At 38.6% G+C, this 20,295-nt stretch overlaps 3 protein-coding genes across 4 annotated transcripts in view; 2 read left to right on the forward strand and 1 right to left on the reverse strand.

Annotated features, from left to right (window-relative positions):
* Positions 1 to 19,766, forward strand: part of KLHL6 (kelch like family member 6) — a 217,883-nt gene extending 198,117 nt beyond the window's left edge. Inside the window, exon 10 of the transcript XR_006585214.1 lies at positions 18,907 to 19,766. The gene's annotated coding sequence lies outside the window, so the exon portion shown is untranslated. The remainder of the gene's footprint in view (positions 1 to 18,906) is intronic.
* MCF2L2 (MCF.2 cell line derived transforming sequence-like 2) overlaps positions 1 to 20,295 on the forward strand; it is a 270,244-nt gene that overhangs the window by 16,791 nt on the left and 233,158 nt on the right. The gene's annotated exons all lie outside the window — the stretch shown is intronic.
* LOC101096162 (heterochromatin protein 1-like) lies at positions 12,456 to 17,069 on the reverse strand. The gene is made up of 4 exons (XM_045036442.1): positions 16,979 to 17,069; positions 16,625 to 16,774; positions 13,253 to 13,402; positions 12,456 to 12,881 (listed from the first exon to the last, which is right to left on the reverse strand). The coding sequence occupies exons 1-4, from the start codon at positions 17,067 to 17,069 to the stop codon at positions 12,469 to 12,471; spliced, it is 804 nt and encodes a 267-aa protein (XP_044892377.1). The 3' UTR covers positions 12,456 to 12,468.

A 20,295-nucleotide genomic window follows, 5' to 3' on the forward strand; every position in this document is an offset into this window, starting at 1 on the left:
CCCCTGTCCCCTGTTTGTGCACTCTCTCTTCCTCTAAAATGAAAATAATAATAATAATAATAATAATAATAATAATAATAATAAATATGAGGATTTATTTTACAGTCTTTAAGCAAGCAAAAGTAACAAGCAAAAATAAATAAAGCACTTAGACAGGAATAGGTCTTTGTAAAGAAAGACATTTTTAGGAGTGCTGTCTACTTGCTCTTCCTAAGCTAACCACCAGAGCTTTAGGGGAAAAAAAGCCTAATAAAGTTATAACCCTCAGTCACAATGGCATTTTTATTTAGTATAAAAAAGTCCCTGTGTTTAGAGGACTTTCCTATGAGGGAGATTCAAGCAGAAAGCAAACACAGGTGCACAAACTACAGGTGCCCCAAATGCTTGAGCATGTTGGTCTTACCCGGTCTAGAAGAGTTACTTCTGGATTTCTTTGTCCAGTTATCTAAGCCCAGATGATGGTCAGCCCAGGTTTTGGTTTGTGTGTCTTGTTTGTTTTTATCTGTTATCAGATCAATTTAAGTTCATTTTAGCCCCTTTCTCTTTCTCTACCCAAGGAGGCTAGAATTAATTCAGTCACTGAGGGGAAGTTTCTGCCAGTTTCTCTTTATTTAAGCCCCAGTTTGAGACTAACCACATTTACTGAGGCCTCCACTGCCGGGCAGTAGGCCAGGTGCTGGGGACGGTGTGTGAAGGAGCAGCCATGACCCCTGTGAGGGTCAGAAACCTGTCGCTTCCACTGCTGCAGCCCTGTTGCTGCTCCCCAGATGTACTGGGGTCTGGGAGGAATGAAAGATGTCCTCCTGGAGTTTACAGTTTAATAAGGGAGGCAGATATTCAGCTGTAAGCTCCAGTTTCTCTCTCTTCTCATTGGGCTTCTCTTGTGGCTTTCCAGCCTCTCTGCTTCTTTTTCTTCCACATTTGCTGCTTTGCTTTTGCATTTGGTTGATTTAGTTGTGGAACTCAATTCTCCCTCAATATTTCAAAAGTCATGTACACAGAAGATCAGAAGAATTTTCTGAAGATGGGAGAGGAGATGTTTATGGTCTAGACAAACAGACACTTTGACATGGAGCTGCAGGCATCACTGTTTTTAAAATGTCCTCTTGCCACCCCAGCTCCTAGAGGTTTCACAGGTCCTTTGAGTCACCATTTCACTGGCTCCTTCCCTCCTCCATAGCTTCCTTCTCTTTTCTCTTTTTTGCTTCCTCAGTGGTGCGAAAGCTCTGGTGCAGAGCTAGAAAGATGACTAGACTAGACTAGACTAAACTAGACTAGAAAGATGGTCCTCCTGAGCTCCCTTACCCAAGCCCTCTACTTTTCATTCCATTTTGCTTCCACTGCAGTATCTATCCCTTCAGTAACCCAAAGAAGCTTTGCTTACAAAGGAAGAAAAATCCCTCAGGCCGTAAAGTAGTGCAGAGAAGAGAAGGAAAATTCCACTATTAAAATGTGATTTGCCCTTCAGGTGTGACATGAGCATTTTCTCCCTGAGCACCTGGGGAAAACCAAACCAGAATTTAAAGAGAAAGATAATGTTCATCATTTCCTATGGCTTTGTGGTATAGTCTAAAAAAGAAGCAGAATAAATGAGTGAAAATGAACATTATGTGGTTTTCAAAAGGGCTTTAAAAACTGTTTATAAAAATAATACATAGTCTGTGTTTAAGGTTTAGAAGAGTCAATATTCAGATGTCAGTCCTCTCCAAATTGATCTATAAATTAAACACAACTCCAGTCCTAAGTCTATCAAGTTTGTTTTTGTAGAAATCAATCACAGATTCTAAAATTTACAATCAGCAAAAGGTACTGCGGTAGGCAACGAGAATTATAATAGTAAATCTTTTGAAAAAAGAACAAAGAGGAGGACTCACACTACCTAATTTCAAAATTTACTATCAAGCAAAGTAAGCAAGATGATGTGGTGTTGGTAAAAGGATAGAAAAAAGAATCACTGGAACAGAATAAGCAACCCAGAAATAGTTCCACACAAATATGGTCAATTGGTTTTAGACAAAAGCATGAAGGCAATTCAGTGGAATAAAGTGTAAAGGCAATTTCAACAAAAGGTGCTGGAACAATTGCACATCCATATACAAAAAAAATGAACCTTGACATATACCTCACCCCATATACACAAATTAACTCAAAGTGGACCATGTACCTAAATGTAAAACCTAATGAGAAATCTGTTAGAAAACATAGGAGAAAGTCTTTGTGTTCTTGGTTGGACAAAGAGTTTTTAGGTTGACATCAAAAGTACAACTCATAAAAGAAAAATTTGATGAATTGGACTTCATCAAAATTAAAAGTATTTGCTCTGAGAAAAACACTGTTAAGAGAATGAAAACAAAACATTCAGGGAAAAAATTCTGTGAATCATATATCTGACAAAAGACTTCTATCCAGAATACGTAAAGAACTCTCAAACTCAACATTAAATGAAAACCAAACAACCCAACTTAAAAATGAATTAAAAAAAGTTGAATGGATACTTTCCCAAAGATGAAGCACAGATGAAAATAAGCACATGAAAATATGCTCAACATCATGGAAGTTGCAAACTTATTACAGTAGTTAAAAAAATGGCAATACCAAGTCCCAGTGAGGATGAGAAGGGTCTGTATCTCCCACACAGTATGTTGGTGGGAATGGAAAATGGTAGGGCCACTTAGAAAACAGTTGGCAGTTTCTCATAAAATTAAACATATACTTACTGTACAGTCCTGTAGTCCTACCCCAAGAGAAATGAAAACACGGTCATACAAGAATCTGTGTGTAAATGCTTATAGCAGCCTAATTCTAATCACTAAAAAGTGGAAACAACCCAAATGTCTCTCCCCTGAGGAATGGATAAACAACTTGTGGCACATCTGTACAATGGAATCTTCAACAATGAAAAGAAATAAATTATTGATACACACAACAGCATGAATAAATCTGAAATACATATGCTAAAGAAAGACACCAGACTAAAAAGGTACATACTAAATTATTTCATTTATATGGCATTTGGAAAAGGTAAATTAGGATGGGGTGGTCGCCCGGGGTTAAGGGTGGGGAGGAGGTGCCATGATTACAGGGGATGATGCAACTATTCCCCATCCTGATTGTGGTGAAGGTTAAATGACTCCATGCATTTGTCAAAACTTAGAACTGTATGCTAACAAGAGAGGATTATACTGTATACCAGTTTAAGAATAAATTTTAAAAAGCATTACCAAACAGAAAAATACAGAAAACAAATACATGCTTGTTGCATAATATTTGGAAAAGACAGAAAAGTACAAAGAAGAAAATCAACAATTCCATCTCCTAGTTACAGTCACAGTTACTCTTTGAGCATATGTTCTAGGTTTTTTCCTTTGGCATTTTCACATTCCTTTGGCAATTTGTATCATTTTACATGATATGATCTATCTCTCTTGATATATCTCATACATATTATTTATGTAATTATATAAATTCTATTCTGCTTTTTAAAGCTATACTACAAATTAAACTAAATTATATTACATTTTTTTTTTCAACGTTTATTTATTTTTGGGACAGAGAGAGACAGAGCATGAACGGGGGAGGGGCAGAGAGAGAGGGAGACACAGAATTGGAAACAGGCTCCAGGCTCCAAGCCATCAGCCCAGAGTCTGACGCGGGGCTCGAACTCACGGACCGCGAGATCGTGACCTGGCCGAAGTCGGACGCTCAACCGAGTGCGCCACCCAGGCGCCCCTATTTTTAAATATTGCCCTAGTGTTGGTCAGATAGGTTGTTTCCAGTTTGTCGGTGTTATTTTTTCAAAAATGCAAGAAGAATCTTTTTTTTTTTTAAGTTTATGTATTTATTTTGAGATAGTGTGTGCACTAGCAGGGGAGGAGCAGATAGAGAGGGAGAGAGAAAGAAACCCAAGCAGGCTCCACACTGTCAGCACGGGCCCACGTGGGTCTCCAACTCAGGAACCGGGAGATCATGACATGAGCCGAATTCAAGAGTCCAGTGCTTAACCGACTAAACCACCCAGGAGCCCCAAGGAGCATCTTTGTTCAGAAATCTTTGCACACATTTCACACATTCCAGATTTTTTTTAAAGCATAGAGTTCTAGCAAATGTTATTATTGGATCAATAATAGTATGAGTATGAGTATTGAGTTTTAAAATACATTTTGGTCAAATTACCTTCTGGGAAATTTATACTATTTTAGTGATGCATCAACAGAGTGTGGGGGTTCTTGATTTTACCAGATCTCTTTATCAGCATTTGGAATCATCTGCTTCCTCATATGTCAAATGGGGTAATGAGAGAACTTCTGGTATAGGATTTTGAAGTAATGCATGTTAAGTGCATGGCACAATAGCTGCAATGTAATTGTTAGCCCTTTTTGGTGATATTATTATTATTATTATTATTAATATTATTACTATTTTAAATATATTTTCAATGTTTATTTGGAGAGAGAGAGAGAGAGAGAGAGAGAGAGGATGAGACAGGGAGACAATCCAAAGCAGGCTCCAGGCTCTGAGCTGTCAGCACAGAGCCCAATGTGGGACTTGAACCCACAAACTGTGACATCATGACCTGAGCCAAAGTCAGATACTTAACCGACTGAGTCACCCAGGCGCCTCTAGAAGAGCTAAAAAAGCACTTCCCCCCCCCCTACCTATAATAGTAGTTTCTTGCTGGGGGGTTGGGGGAGGAGATGGGGGAAAATATTCATCTCCCATTGCTATTACTATTGAAATAATCAGCTTTTTTCTAAGAGTTACCTAGTACCCAGTTATTTCAGAATCTGTTGTTCAAAATAAAGAAAATGTAGCCCTTTCTTGGATATTTGATCTTGGTGAAATGATAAAGGTCAGTGCATGGAATATAGGATTTGTAAGATCTGTACAGCTTGTTCATATAAGAGATTCAAATGTAATAAAGAAAATTTCCAAGATTTTACAGTCTACCCTCTCCCTAGAGTTCTGTAAACTGCAAAAAATATAATTAAGGTCATTGCTGGGTGTGTGCAATTGCATTTACACTGCCATTGTGGATTTATGTGGTTAACAAAGATAGCTCTTATGTTCGTAGGTGTTGTGATGCTAGCCAAGCATTCATGGCTATTCATAACTGAATGAATGGGTAAAAAAGTTAATGTAGTAGGAGAAAGAGCCTCCATATGGTGACTCAGGCACTTTCTATATTGTTGGTGGGAATATAAACTGGCACAACCATTTTGGAGGGAAATTTGGCTATATACAACAAACTGTTGCTTAAAAATTGCCTTGTTTGCTGCCCTGTAATTAGGACTTTCAGACTTGGTGTTTAATTGGAGTTAATATATTCACAATACCTAATGGTGGAGAAAAAAAAAAGAGCTTTCATAAGTTTTAGCATCTCAAATTATATTACATTTCTTCCTCTTAATTTTTAGGTATTTTTCTTAAAGTACTTCACATGCAGTTAACACTAATAAAGAATTGGCACAGAGGATTATTAAACAGAGCAGCCTCTAATCTTAAGGGACTTTCTGGTATAACCAATTCAGGAAAACGTTTGGCAGTTTCTTTTTTTTTTTTTTTATATGAAATTTATTGACAAATTGGTTTCCATACAACACCCAGTGCTCATCCCAAAAGGTGCCCTCCTCAATACCCATCACCCACCCTCTCCTCCCTCCCACCCCCCATCAACCCTCAGTTTGTTCTCAGTTTTTAACAGTCTCTTATGCTTTGGCTCTCTCCCACTCTAACCTCTTTTTTTTTTTTTTCCTTCCCCTCCCCCATGGGTTCCTGTTAAGTTTCTCAGGATCCACGTAAGAGTGAAACCATATGGTATCTGTCTTTCTCTGTATGGCTTATTTCACTTAGCATCACACTCTCCAGTTCCATCCACGTTGCTACAAAAGGCCATATTTCATTTTTTCTCATTGCCACGTAATATTCCATTGTGTATATAAACCACGATTTCTTTATCCATTCATCAGTTGATGGACATTTAGGCTCTTTCCATAATTTGGCTATTGTTGAGAGTGCTGCTATGAACATTGGGGTACAAGTGGCCCTATGCATCAGTACTCCTGTATCCCTTGGGTAAATTCCTAGCAGTGCTATTGCTGGGTCATAGGGTAGGTCTATTTTTAATTTTCTGAGGAACCTCCACACTGCTTTCCAGAGCGGCTGCACCAATTTGCATTCCCACCAACAGTGCAAGAGGGTTCCCGTTTCTCCACATCCTCTCCAGCATCTATAGTCTCCTGATTTGTTCATTTTGGCCACTCTGACTGGCGTGAGGTGATACCTGAGTGTGGTTTTGATTTGTATTTCCCTGATAAGGAGCGACGCTGAACATCTTTTCATGTGCCTGTTGGCCATCCGGATGTCTTCTTTAGAGAAGTGTCTATTCATGTTTTCTGCCCATTTCTTCACTGGGTTATTTGTTTTTTGGGTGTGGAGTTTGGTGAGCTCTTTATAGATTTTTGGATACTAGCCCTTTGTCCGATATGTCATTTGCGAATATCTTTTCCCATTCCGTTGGTTGCCTTTTAGTTTTGTTGGTTGTTTCCTTTGCTGTGCAGAAGCTTTTTATCTTCATAAGGTCCCAGTAATTCACTTTTGCTTTTAATTCCCTTGCCTTTGGGGATGTGTCGAGTAAGAGATTGCTACGGCTGAGGTCAGAGAGGTCTTTTCCTGCTTTCTCCTCTAAGGTTTTGATGGTTTCCTGTCTCACATTTAGGTTCTTTATCCATTTTGAGTTTATTTTTGTGAATGGTGTGAGAAAGTGGTCTAGTTTCAACCTTCTGCATGTTGCTGTCCAGTTCTCCCAGCACCATTTGTTAAAGAGGCTGTCTTTTTTCCATTGGATGTTCTTTCCTGCTTTGTCAAAGATGAGTTGGCCATACGTTTGTGGGTCTAGTTCTGGGGTTTCTATTCTATTCCATTGGTCTATGTGTCTGTTTTTGTGCCAATACCATGCTGTCTTGATGATGACAGCTTTGTAGTAGAGGCTAAAGTCTGGGATTGTGATGCCTCCTGCTTTGGTCTTCTTCAAAATTCCTTTGGCTATTCGGGGCCTTTTGTGGTTCCATATGAATTTTAGGATTGCTTGTTCTAGTTTCGAGAAGAATGCTGGTGCACTTTTGATTGGGATTGCACTGAATGTGTAGATAGCTTTGGGTAGTATTGACATTTTGACAATATTTATTTTTCCAATCCATGAGCAGGGAATGTCTTTCCATTTCTTTAAATCTTCAATTTCCTTCATAAGCTTTCTATAGTTTTCAGCATACAGATCCTTTACAACTGTGGTTAGATTTATTCCTAGGTATTTTATGCTTCTTGGTGCAATTGTGAATGGGATCAGTTTCTTTATTTGTCTTTCTGTTGCTTCATTGTTAGTGTATAAGAATGCAACTGATTTCTGTACATTGATTTTGTATCCTGCAACTTTGCTGAATTCCTGTATCAGTTCTAGCAGACTTTTGGTGGAGTCTATCGGATTTTCCATGTATAATATCATGTCATCTGCAAAAAGCGAAAGCTTGACTTCATCTTTGCCAATTTTGATGCCTTTGATTTCCTTTTGTTGTCTGATTGCTGATGCTATGTTGAACAGCAGCGGTGAGAGTGGGCATCCTTGTCGTGTTCCTGATCTCAGGGAAAAAGCTCTCAGTTTTTCCCCGTTGAGGATGATGTTAGCTGTGGGCTTTTCATAAATGGCTTTTATGATCTTTAAGTATGTTCCTTCTATCCCGACTTTCTCAAGGGTTTTTATTAAGAAAGGGTGCTGGATTTTGTCAAAGGCCTTTTCTGCATCGATTGACAGGATCATATGGTTCTTCTCTTTTTTTTTGTTAATGTGATGTATCACGTTGATTGATTTGTGAATGTTGAACCAGCCCTGCATCCCAGGAATGAATCCCACTTGATCATGGTGAATAATTCTTTTCATATGCTGTTGAATTCGATTTGCTAGTATCTTATTGAGAATTTTTGCATCCATATTCATCAGGGATATTGGCCTGTAGTTCTCTTTTTTTTACTGGGTCTCTGTCTGGTTTAGGAATCAAAGTAATACTGGCTTCATAGAATGAGTCTGGAAGTTTTCCTTCCCTTTCTATTTCTTGGAATAGCTTGAGAAGGATAGGTATTATCTCTGCTTTAAACGTCTGGTAGAACTCCCCTGGGAAGCCATCTGGTCCTGGACTCTTATTTGTTGGGAGATTTTTGATAACCGATTCAATTTCTTCGCTGGTTATGGGTCTGTTCAAGCTTTCTATTTCCTCCTGATTGAGTTTTGGAAGAGTGTGGGTGTTCAGGAATTTGTCCATTTCTTCCAGGTTGTCCAATTTGTTGGCATATAATTTTTCATAGTATTCCCTGATAATCGTTTGTATCTCTGAGGGATTGGTTGTAATAATTCCATTTTCATTCATGATTTTATCTATTTGGGTCATCTCCGTTTTCTTTTTGAGAAGCCTGGCTAGAGGTTTGTCAATTTTGTTTATTTTTTCAAAAAACCAACTCTTGGTTTCGTTGATCTGCTCTACAGTTTTTTTAGATTCTATATTGTTTATTTCTGCTCTGATCTTTATTATTTCTCTTCTTCTGCTGGGTTTAGGCTGCCTTTGCTGTTCTGCTTCTAGTTCCTTTAGGTGTGCTGTTAGATTTTGTATTTGGGATTTTTCTTGTTTCTTGAGATAGGCCTGGATTGCAATGTATTTTCCTCTCAGGACTGCCTTCGCTGCGTCCCAAAGCGTTTGGATTGTTGTATTTTCATTTTCGTTTGTTTCCATATATTTTTAAATTTCTTTTCTAATTGCCTGGTTGACCCACTCATTCATTAGTAGGGTGTTCTTTAACCTCCATGCTTTTGGAGGTTTTCCAGACTTTTTTCTGTGGTTGATTTCAAGCTTCATAGCATTGTGGTCTGAAAGTGTGCATGGTATAATTTCAATTCTTGTAAACTTATGAAGGGCTGTTTTGTGACCCAGTATATGATCTATCTTGGAGAATGTTCCATGTGCACTCGAGAAGAAAGTATATTCTGTTGCTTTGGGATGCAGAGCTCTAAATATATCTGTCAAGTCCATCTGATCCAATGTCTCATTCAGGGCCCTTGTTTCTTTATTGACCGTGTGTCTAGATGATCTGTCCATTTCTGTAAGTGGGGTGTTAAAGTCCCCTGCAATTACCACATTCTTATCAATAAGGTTGCTTATGTTTATGAGTAATTGTTTTATATATTTGGGGGCTCCGGTATTCGGCGCATAGACATTTATAATTGTTAGCTCTTCCTGATGGATAGACCCTGTAACTATTATATAATGTCCTTCTTCATCTCTTGTTACAGCCTTTACTTTAAAGTCTAGTTTGTCTGATATAAGTATGGCTACTCCAGCTTTCTTTTGGCTTCCAGTCGCATGATAAATAGTTCTCCATCCCCTCACTCTCAATCTAAAGGTGTCCTCAGGTCTAAAATGAGTCTCTTGTAGACAGCAAATAGATGGGTCTTGTTTTTTTATCCATTCTGATACCCTATGTCTTTTGGTTGGCGCATTTAATCCATTTACATTCAGTGTTATTATAGAAAGATACGGGTTTAGAGTCATTGTGATGTCTGTATGTTTTATGCTTGTAGTGATGTCTCTGGGACTTTGTCTCACAGGGTCCCCCTTAGGATCTCTTGTAGGGCTGGTTTAGTGGTGACAAATTCCTTCAGTTTTTGTTTGTTTGGGAAGACCTTTATCTCTCCTTCTATTCTAAATGACAGACTTGCTGGATAAAGGATTCTCGGCTGCATATTTTTTCTGTCTAGCACCCTGAAAATCTCGTGCCAATTCTTTCTGGCCTGCCAAGTTTCAAAAGAGAGATCAGTCACGAGTCTTATAGGTCTCCCTTTATGTGTGAGGGCACGTTTACCCCTTGCTGCTTTCAGAATTTTCTCTTTATCCTTGTATTTTGCCAGTTTCACTATGATATGTCGTGCAGAAGATCGATTCAAGTTACGTCTGAAGGGAGTTCTCTGTGCCTTTTGGATTTCAATGACGTTTGGCAGTTTCTTACAAATTAAATATACACCTCTCCTTTGACTGAGCAATACCACTTGTAGGTATTTAGCCAAGAGAAATGCAAATGTGTGTCTACACAAAGACCTTTACATGAATGTTCAAAGCAGCCCAAATTGGGATAAAACCTGAATGTCTATAAGCAGGAAAATGGACAAACTGTGACCATCCATAAGACAGGATACAGCTCAGCAATAAAAATAAATGAACTTCTGATACACACAACATGGGTGAATCTGAAAAGCATTATCCTGAGAGAACCTAGACACAAGAGTATACACTATATGGTTACATTATATGAAGTTTTTAAAAAGGCAGGACTAGTCTTTATTGAAAAATCACTTTGATGGTTGCCTGGCAGTTAGGAACAAGGGTTGGCTGGGAAGGGACATGAAGGTACTTTCTATAGATGGAAATGTTCTATATCTTGAAAGGAGTGTGGGTTACATGGATGTATCCATTTGTCAAAACTCATTAAAATGTACACTTCAGATTTGAGTATTTCAATAATATTCAATTTTACCTTCTCCCTAAAAAATAAATATTTATTATTTACTTATTTAGTTTAAATTTTACTTTTTAAATGTTTATTTGAGAGAGAGAGAGAGAGAGCGAGAGAGAGAGAGAGAGAGAGAGAGAGAATGAATATGAGTGGGGGAGGGGCAGAGAGAGAGAGGGAGAGAGAGAATCCCAAGCAGGCTCCATGCTCAGTATAGAGCCCTCCTCGGGGCCCGGTCCCACAATCGTGAGATCGTGACCTGAGTGAAAATCAAGAGTTGGATGCTCAAACTACTAAGCCACCGAGGTGCTCCTATTTATTTTTTATGAAAAGTGTTTCCAGTTTCTCCTTGGCTAGTTGCAAGTCTTACTCAAATTTTATCTTGAAATATACAAATAAAAATTAGAAGCTTATATATAAATTTACTTATCACTTTTTGGATATTTCATATTGTGCCCTTTCCTTAAATCTTGGAGCATAACATTACTAAACAGAAACATTAAGCATGAAGAACCAAGATAAATACATTATGAAAAATCAGGCTCTTTCTGAGTGTACCACACTTGGCATAGCACAGTTCTGAAAGGTGAGCTTGCTTTTCTCCAAGTGGTAGTAAAGGTGGGAGGTCTTAGTCAGATCATGACAGACAAAAAACATCCTTCATTTTAGAATCATGATATTGTACTTGCACCTGATCTTTAGAAGTGGTTCAGGACACACTCTACATTCCTTCAGGACTTGAACACTGATCATTTCCTGTACCAACCCATGTTGCCCGTCTAGATAGTGACGTCTACTGGCTGCAGTTTTAAGTCTCTGTATTTTATTCCTCTGCAGTTTAGACAGGTTGGAAAAGAGGGAGGGGAGGATTGTGGCCTGGAATAATACACCAGTGGCCTGATGTATGTCTCATATTGTGATTCCTCTAAAAAAGAAAAAAAAGATTGATTCTCATTGACTCTAGGATTTCCCTCTCTACCCCACCTCCTCATCCTCCAGTTTCCCTTTGTCTCCAAATGAGTAAATCCAGTAACTATTGGGCCTGTAATCCTGTGAGCACTCACCAATCCAAAGGATAAACTCTTAGCAATGAAATGACCTTGAATGAACTTCAGTGAGATTAGCTCAGAGAAGGGATTAAACACATTCATGTGAGTACAGTGCTGAGAGGAACCAAGAGAGAGCAAAGTGGCACGGTGTCCTGGGATCCAATGGCCTCCTGGTGCAGGAAGTGTGGGCAGCAAGACCCCAGATACTTGCCTTACACCTCTGTGCGGATCACAGAGGCAGAGATGAGGGCTTACCACCATTTCCTGGGAAGTTGCATCAGGCTAGAATATATGGCAAAACAAGGTACTGTGAGAACACTGATGCCTTTCTTTTATTTTTGTTTTGTTATTCATCCTCATTCTCAGTGGAATAATGGTTTAACTAACAAATTTTACATTGAAAACATTTACTTGCAATACTATCTCAAGTTTGCTAAAAGGACTTTTTAAAATGCATTAATCAGCCATTAACAATATTGTAGATGGCTATTTATCAAAAAATTCATATTGAAGAGAGATGACCAAATAGTCTGAAGAAAATCAGGTTGTAATATGCAATGTGTAAGTATGAATCTAGTTTAAAAGCATATATGTCTTTTAAAAGCATAGGTATACATATATGAGATACTTATTTAATTTGGGGTGAAGGAGTGATAAGGAGTTTTATTTTTCTTGCTTTGGTTTAGTTGTATTTTTTATTTTATTTCAGATTATATTTATATTTATTTTATTTATTTTATATATTTATATATTTATATATAAATATATAATATTTTATTTCAGATTATATATACATGTATGTGTGTGTGTGTGTGTGTGTGTGTATATATATATATATATATATATATATATATATATGAAGCAATGAAAACAATTACCGAGCTTCATCTTCTGGGTAAGAATGCCAACTTAGTTTCTCTTCATAAAAAGCAATTGCAATTTGAGGACACTTCATATTTGCCTCTTTTGCCAGCACCGAGTGGACGTCATCTAAATCTTTCCGTTTCATGAGGAACATTAATTCTGCACTGCTGTCTGTGGCACCAATTATTCGTTCAGGATCAAGACCTCTGGTAAAGGCTCTGGGTTTCTCAGCACCATCTCTTTTCTTCTTTGACTTGCTATCATCAGATTCACTGTCAGATAAAGATTTTCTTTTTGTGCCACCTTTTTCTTTACCAGCTTTTCGGGAATTAAGAAATGCTTCAGGGGCGCCAGGGTGGCTCAGTCTGTTGAGTGTCAGACTTTGGCTCAGGTCATGATCTCTGGGTTCGTGTGTTTGAGCCCTGCATCAGGCTCTGTGCTGATAGCTGGGAGCCTGCAGCCTGCTTCGGATTCTGTGTGTGTCTCTCTCTGCCCCTCCCCCACTCATTCTCTGTCTCTCTCAAAAATAAACAACAACAAAAAAGAAATGCTTCAAGTAACTCTGGACAATCTAAATTTTCTTCAGGTTCCCAAGTATTGTCAGTATCTGTAAATCCCTTCCACTGCAGGAAATGCCCCGCCTTCCCATTCATTACAGGTCTGTCCAGTACTTTTTCCACCACAGATTCTTCAGGCTCTGCCTCTTCTACTCTTTCCTTTCTGTTTCATTCCCTTTTTTTTTGCATTGTGGTTTTACTGGAGGCCTTTTTTTTTTTTTTTTTTTTTTTCCAGACTTGAAGGGCTATTATTCACCGCCTCCGAGCTGCTCCGGTCCCGGGTCTGCGGCGTCCCCAGCCCTGACTCCTCAAGCCCCGGCCACATCCGAGGGGGAGGGCCGGGCAGCCGCTGGCGGGGGAGGGGGTGGCACCGCCCGCTCCGGGCGTCTGCGAGGAACCGTATTTTTTACTTTGAAAAATAACAAACATATGTTGCTTTTGTAAAATGAAAATATAAATCCAGGTAATGAAACTCATGGTACTGAAGAAAAGTGTCTGAAAAAAAATATTAAATCCGAAATGCTAAGATTTCACTGAAAACATATGAACTAATAACAGACTGGTGGTTTAAGAGTAGAAAAAAGAAAAAAACACTTCCCTTCAGTGGGCTGGGTGAGAAGGAACAGCATTTCTAAGTATAAGTACGCCTTACACGTATTTGGAAGCCAGTAAGACATTCTCTAAGAGCTGAAGCAACTACTTGTTTCTAAGACTGCTTCTTTTATGGATGGGCTTTTTTTTTTTTTTATAGTTACACCCCCCCCCCCTTTTTTTTTTTGGCCGTGAAAATGTTTATAATACATTCATTCCCCTTGGATCACAGGCTAGGAAAAGTGATTAAACAACTGTCTTTGTCTCCCTCATTACTCTTTACTTATATTTGGAACCTATTTCTTCAAGAGAGGGGAATTACAGAATAGAGATCATCATTGTTGCAGGATACTTTCTGAATTCATGCTTATACTATATACTATACACTTATATAGGATATAATACATATACTGTGTTATGAAAGGCAAGGGGTACTATGTATTTGCTACTTAAGAACGAACAACTTGTTAATCAGATTTTGCTTTCCATTCTTAAAACACATAGGTACTTGCCTGTGCATGCACACAAGTCCCACAGGGCTTGAATTCAAGTGTAAATTATTGCCCTGATTTTGTATTAAGGTTGAGTCATAAGGGCTTTACGGTTTTGTTAGCAGTGAGGAGAAGAAGTAACTTGAAAGAAGATTATGAAGAATTTCTGGATTCTAAACTCACAGCATTACATACACATTGTTGCTTTTCTTTTTGTATCCCCACTGTAAAAGGTTGTGAAATGCTTGCCTATATGCTTTAGCTGTCAATTATTTTATTCTGTCTGTGATTCAAGATAGCAATGAAAATTTGAGTATCTTAATGTAAGTTTTGGGAGTGTCTAACTGGCCTTTCTGACCATTACTGCAGTCTTACATCAATTCATTGGCTGTATTTATTCCATGAATTATCTGTTTTTAGTTTGTGCTTGTTTCATGTGGCTGCTATAACAAGTAAGCACAGATTTAATGCCTAAAACAGCAGAAATTTATTATCTCATAGTTCTAGAGACCAGAAGTCCAAAATTAAGGTGTAGCTTTCTAGGGGCTATAGGGAAAATTTATTTTCTTGTCTCTTTCAGGCTCTGGTGGCTCCAGGCCTGTCTTGGCTTGTGACTGCTGGATTCTAATCTCAGTTTCCATCTTTACCTGGTCTTCTCCTCTGTTTCCCTCTCTTATAAGAATGCATCTGATTGCATTCTGGGCCCACCCGGATAATTCAAAATAGGCACTTCCTCAAGAGCCTTAAGTTAATCACATCTGCAAAGACCCCTTTTCCACATAAGGTAACGTTCACAGGTACTGGGATTAGGACATGGCCATATCTCTTGGGAGGGGGGCACCAGCCAGCCCACTGTTGCTCTTTATGTTCTAGGAAGATAAGCCTTTATTACCACATGTGCTGTGAATTTTCCAATTTGTTGCTATTTTTTTGAGTTTGTTCAAGGTGTGTTTGCCCTGCCAAAGTAGTTTTTAAATTAACTTTATCAGTCTTTTCTTATTGGTATTTCTGTCATACTTTGGTAAGCTGTTCTAATTCCATTATTGTAAAAATACCCTCCTGTATTTTCTTCTAGTATTTTTATAGTTTAATTATTTAATTTGGGTGGGCTTCATATTGGAGTTTATAGTTTCATTATTTAATGTGACTGGAGTTTGTTCTTTTGGCAAGAATGAAATATGGATACACTTAAACATTTTGACAATAAGAAAATAACCTTACATAGCACTTACTATATACCAGGAATTTTTTAAAGCTCTGTAGCTATATTAACTACGTTCTTACAACAGTTATATCAGGTGGATGTATTATAATTTTCCCCATTTTCAGACCAAGAAATTAAGGCACAGGGAAGTCCAGCAACTTGCTTAAGATTAATCGACTGTAGGGGAGCCTGGGTGGCTCAGTGGGTTAAGCGGCCGACTTCGGCTCAGGTCATGATCTTGCGGTCTGTGAGTCCAAGCCCCGCGTCGGGCTCTGTGCTGACAGCTCAGAGCCTGGAGCCTGTTTCAGATTCTGTGTCTCCCTCTCTCTGACCCTCCCCTGTTCATGCTCTGTCTCTCTATGTCTCAAAAATAAATAAACGTTAAAAAAAAAATAAAAAAAGATTAATCGACTGTAAATGACAGAGCCAAGATTTGAACTTAGGCATTGTGGTACCAGAGGTGATGCTCTTAGTCACTAAACTTGATGTCTTTTGGTGGCTAGTAGATTGACCTGACACTACATGTTCAATAATCTCTCCCTGTCCTCATGTGAAATGCCACTTTTATCATATTCTACATATTTATATTTTGACCTAATTCTAATCTCTGTTTTGCTCCTGAGTCCTTCTGAACTCAAAACAAATTCTATCAGACTTATTTCACAGTGAAAGAGGAAGGTCAACAAGGGGAGTTCATGAGCAGAAATTCAAAGCAAACCACCAATGCATGGCAACAACATGGGTGTTTGTGAGAAACCTATTGTGGCATCCTTGGGATCATATAGCTCAGAGGACCGAATGGTAAATTTAATTAGCATCTATTGAATCTCTTATACACAAACTGTTTTCACATGTGATTTTAATTAGTTAAGTTAGAAAATGTATGTAAAACATGTAGCAAAGTGCCCAGTAGTTAAGTGTTCAATAAATGGTAGTATTAATCCTCACAACAGCCCTCCAATTTTTGTTCATTCCCATTTTACAGAGGGAGACCCTGAAGATGGAGGGACTGGGTAGTGTCAGAGCTGGGATGCAAGTCCAGTTCTTTTAATTGTGCTTCCACACCTGAATGAATGAATGAATGAATGAATGAATGAATGAATTGAGAGAGGAAGGAAGGAAATTTTGCCAGAGGTTCCAGGAGTTTTTCTTAAACAAAAATTAAATTGTTTATCCATCCTATTGCTAAAATTTCTCAAATCCTACCATTTTTATTTCTTTGTATTAAGATTTTTTTTTGTCTAGGAGCTTTAGAGGGAAAGTGGAGAAACGTTTGGAAGAATGCTATGTTAAATGATTATTACTCATATCACGTCTTCTCACCTCCTATTGTACCGTATTGTATTGTTTTGCCCAAGACACTGCTTCCAGACAGTAAACTTGCCTGAATCCAGGGATAGGAGCGGGTCAAGAACGAGAGGGTATAGGCATGAAGGAGCCCATCCCGGGCAACGGGGCAGGGCTTGAGGTGTGCTGGAAGGAGAACAAGCACGTTCTCAAGCCAGGGTTGGCTTCTTTCCCAGGGTACAGACCTCACAGTCAGCACAGAAGGGAAAATTTGCACCATCTGGGCCTCAGTTTCAAGAACACTTTCAACACATAGCGATGATTATTTTTATTGAGTGATAAGAGAAGCAGACAGCGAACAACCCAAATAAATACTTTTTTTCTCCTGACCTGCATTTTCAAAAGCATCAGGAAAGGACCAACCATAGTCTAAGGCCTTGGAATCAGTGTTGTGCTTGCTTCTCTGTTGAATCAGCAGCATCAGGAGAGCTTGTTAGAAATGCTTGGCCCTAGGCCTGCTGAATCAGAATCTGTGTCTTAAAGCCCGTGTGATTTATATATTGATTATAATTCGAGAAGCACGGCTGGGGGTGGAGTATTGATTAAAATGCAGGTGGGGGTACTTGAAACCCAGTGGTAAAACAGGAGAGCCTTATGGGAAAAGGAGGGATTAAGTATTTTCACAGATTTTCTGAATTTCCTCCAGGGCCTTGATTGCTTTTTATTCAGAATACCCCAGGCAGCAGAGCCTGGCTCACCTCTCCTCTAGTTATGAAGGGCTACGGGGAAATGACATCTCCAGCTCTTGTTGCTAAGGAAACTGATCACATAGAAACTTCCACCTCTGCAGTGCTTGTCTCCTACAAGGGTACGATGTGAAATGTCAGCAGAAATTAAGGAGTTTTAAAAAAATGTATCAACTTTGTGAGGGAAAGAAAAAGGAGAAAAGGGATTTGGATAAATATTAAAAAACAGAAATGCTATGCTTAGTAATATCTTACCAGTTTTCAAAGTAGTTTTAAACAGGCATTGCCGACAGAGACTGGGACAAGAGTACAAAAGGAGGCCCACGTGCCACAGTTAAATAAAACATGTTTTATTTTCCCACCTACCTTATAAACATACTCTCATAAGAACAAAATTAAAATGTGTAGAAAGCTGTGGTTTTTGTATGAGTAAAATTCAGAAAATAGCAAAGATGAAAAAAATTGAATTATTGTGTTTCTGAGTGTTGCATTGATGGCCCTATGAAATTTGGATGGGTAATGAAGATATCTGTAATCTGTAAATCACTAATTAATCCATAAAATATATATTCTTGCCTTTATGTTAGCAAAAGCACTGTTGTTATAATTGAGATTTTCACATAATTTGAGCTCTGTTGAGAGCAGTGATCTAAAATGTGATCTAAGTAGGGGGCGCCTGGGTGGGTCAGTCAGCTGAGCATCTGACTTTGGCTCAGGTCATGATCTCACACTTGTGAGTTTGAGCCCCACTTTGGGCTCTGCGCTGGTAGCTTAGAGCCTGGAGCCTGCTTCAGATTTGTGTCTCCCTCTCTTTCTGCCCCCCCCCCCCACTCTTTCTCTCTCTCAAAATAAGTTAAAAAATTAAAAAAAAAGTGATCTAGGGGCGGCTTAGTCAGTTAAGCGTCTGACCTCAGCTCAGGTCATGATCTCACAGTTTGTAGGTTTGAGCCCCATGTAGGGCTCTGTGCGCTGACAGCTCAGAGCCTGGAGCCTGCTTCAGATTCTGTGTATCCCTCTCTCTCTGCCCCTCCCCAACTAGCACTCTGTCTCTGTCTCTCAAAAAATAAAATTAAAAAAACGGTAAAAACAAATAATTAATTAATTAATAAAAAAGAACTCTTTTAAAAAAAAGTGATCAAAGTAAAATTTTGTAATTGGATTCAAGGAATTCACATTTTGAATATATGTATTTGCATCATGAAATAGAAAGAAGAAAGAAGAAAGAAGGGGGCCCCTGGGTGGCTCAGTCAGTTAAGCACCCAACTTTGGCTCAGGTCATGATCTCACAGTTCATGAATTACAGCCCTGCGTGGGGACTCCGTGCTGACAGCTCAGAGCCTGGAGCCTGCTTCAGATTCTGTGTCTCCCTCTCTCTCTGCTCCTCCCCCACTCATGCTCTGTCTCTCAAAAATAAATAAAAACGTCAAAAAAAAAAAATTAAAGAAGGGAGAAAGAAGGTTGATGATTGGTAGGACTGGGCAGATATTTCATTATATAAGAATCTACAACATTCACACCATGTGAGAGGGAGGATTTGACATGTTCATTAATTTGTCTTTTCTCTTACCTAAGCACTTCCGCTGCTCCAATCCTCCCAGCACTCTGAAACAGCGTCTGTCCCTGATACGAGCAGTGGCACAACCCACAAACCGTCATAGCATTGGATGCAGACGTCCTTTTGAGGATATAGATCAAGAGATGTGGAGAAGTATTTCCCTGGGTCTCCAGTGGTGTTAAAAGAGTAGATGTGTGGGGCTGCCCTGCCAGCCCCAAGCACTGGATCACGAGTGACAGAGCCACCCATGTGGTCGTTAACACATGTATTTATGAGAGGGAGGGCTGTGGAATGTGGAGCTCCCAACAGTGTGGGGTCTGGGGCAGGGGTCACAAGGAAGCTTTTGGGGTGATGGAAATGTTCCATATCTTGATCTGTTTGATGGTTATGTGAGTGTATATATTTATCAGAATACATGAAACTGTACACTGAGGATCTGTGCGTTGTGCTGCATGTAAATTGTACTTCAATAAAGTCCTATTAGCATAAAAAATAAAGGCTACCAGAGCATATTTTTCTGTACGTAAGCTAAGTGGGTAAGAACAATATGATTCCGTTACTCTAACACAACTATTTCAAGTATTCTTTTCTCATATGCTCACACACATGTGCACAAATACACCACGTACTTTCTTCTTCTTTTTTTAAACTTGTCTGCAGTCTCACCTCACATATAGTTTTTATGTCCTTGATATTATATTTTGAATCTTTTTCTGTGGAGATGGTTTTCACAATTATATAATGAATGCTTTCATCTCTTTACTCTTATAAATAGTATTTCCAGTCTACCTTTTTTATGTATAACATTTTAATTTTACTATTTTCTTGGCCTAAATTTCCAGGTATTAGATGAATGAATAAAAGATTATGAAGATTTTCATGACTGTGTATTGAAACTCTGTATTGCAATGGTTAAGATGTTGGGCTTTGGAGTTCAGAATGAGATGGGTTCAAATTCTGGCTCTGCTTGACCTTGGATGAGCTTGGATGACCTTGATTGATCTTGGATGAGCAAATCTAGTTCAATATCACCCTTAGCATTGTTTTGAGGATTAAATGAGATGCTGCATATAAAGGGTTTGGTATGTAACTACACAATAATCACTGGATAAAATATTGTGAAAACACTTTCTAAAAGGGATCTACCAGCTTCACACCCCAAGGTCATGTACATATATTAGTTTTCCAACAAAACCCCAGGATTGGGTGTTAGAGTCTCAGTTATTTTATGGATGAATGAGGTATTCTATTATTGTTTTAATTGCATTATTTGACTAGTGGGAAATTGGACATTTTTCAGTGTTCTTGCTATTAAAATTCTAGATTTCTCCTTTAAAAAAAATCTTCCATCTGCTTTTCACATGCCTTTTATTCATTGCTAATTTATAGACAAGACTTCAATACTA

Source organism: Felis catus, chromosome C2 (genome assembly GCF_018350175.1).
Source record: "Felis catus isolate Fca126 chromosome C2, F.catus_Fca126_mat1.0, whole genome shotgun sequence".
NCBI classification, from domain to species: domain Eukaryota; kingdom Metazoa; phylum Chordata; class Mammalia; order Carnivora; family Felidae; genus Felis; species Felis catus.

Bases quoted from the DNA above. Each gene is read 5' to 3' on its own strand.
- LOC101096162 (XM_045036442.1), bottom strand. From the start codon at position 17,069: ATGCTGCTGATTCAACAGAGAAGCAAGCACAACACTGATTCCAAGGCC. The intron at 13,403-16,624 runs GTGAGAAGACGT...GGTTCCTCGCAG, and splicing joins ACAATACGGTACAATAGGAG to ACGCCCGGAGCGGGCGGTGC. The intron at 12,882-13,252 runs GTCTGGAAAAAA...GAGCCTGATGCA, and splicing joins GGTGAATAATAGCCCTTCAA to GGGCTCAAACACACGAACCC.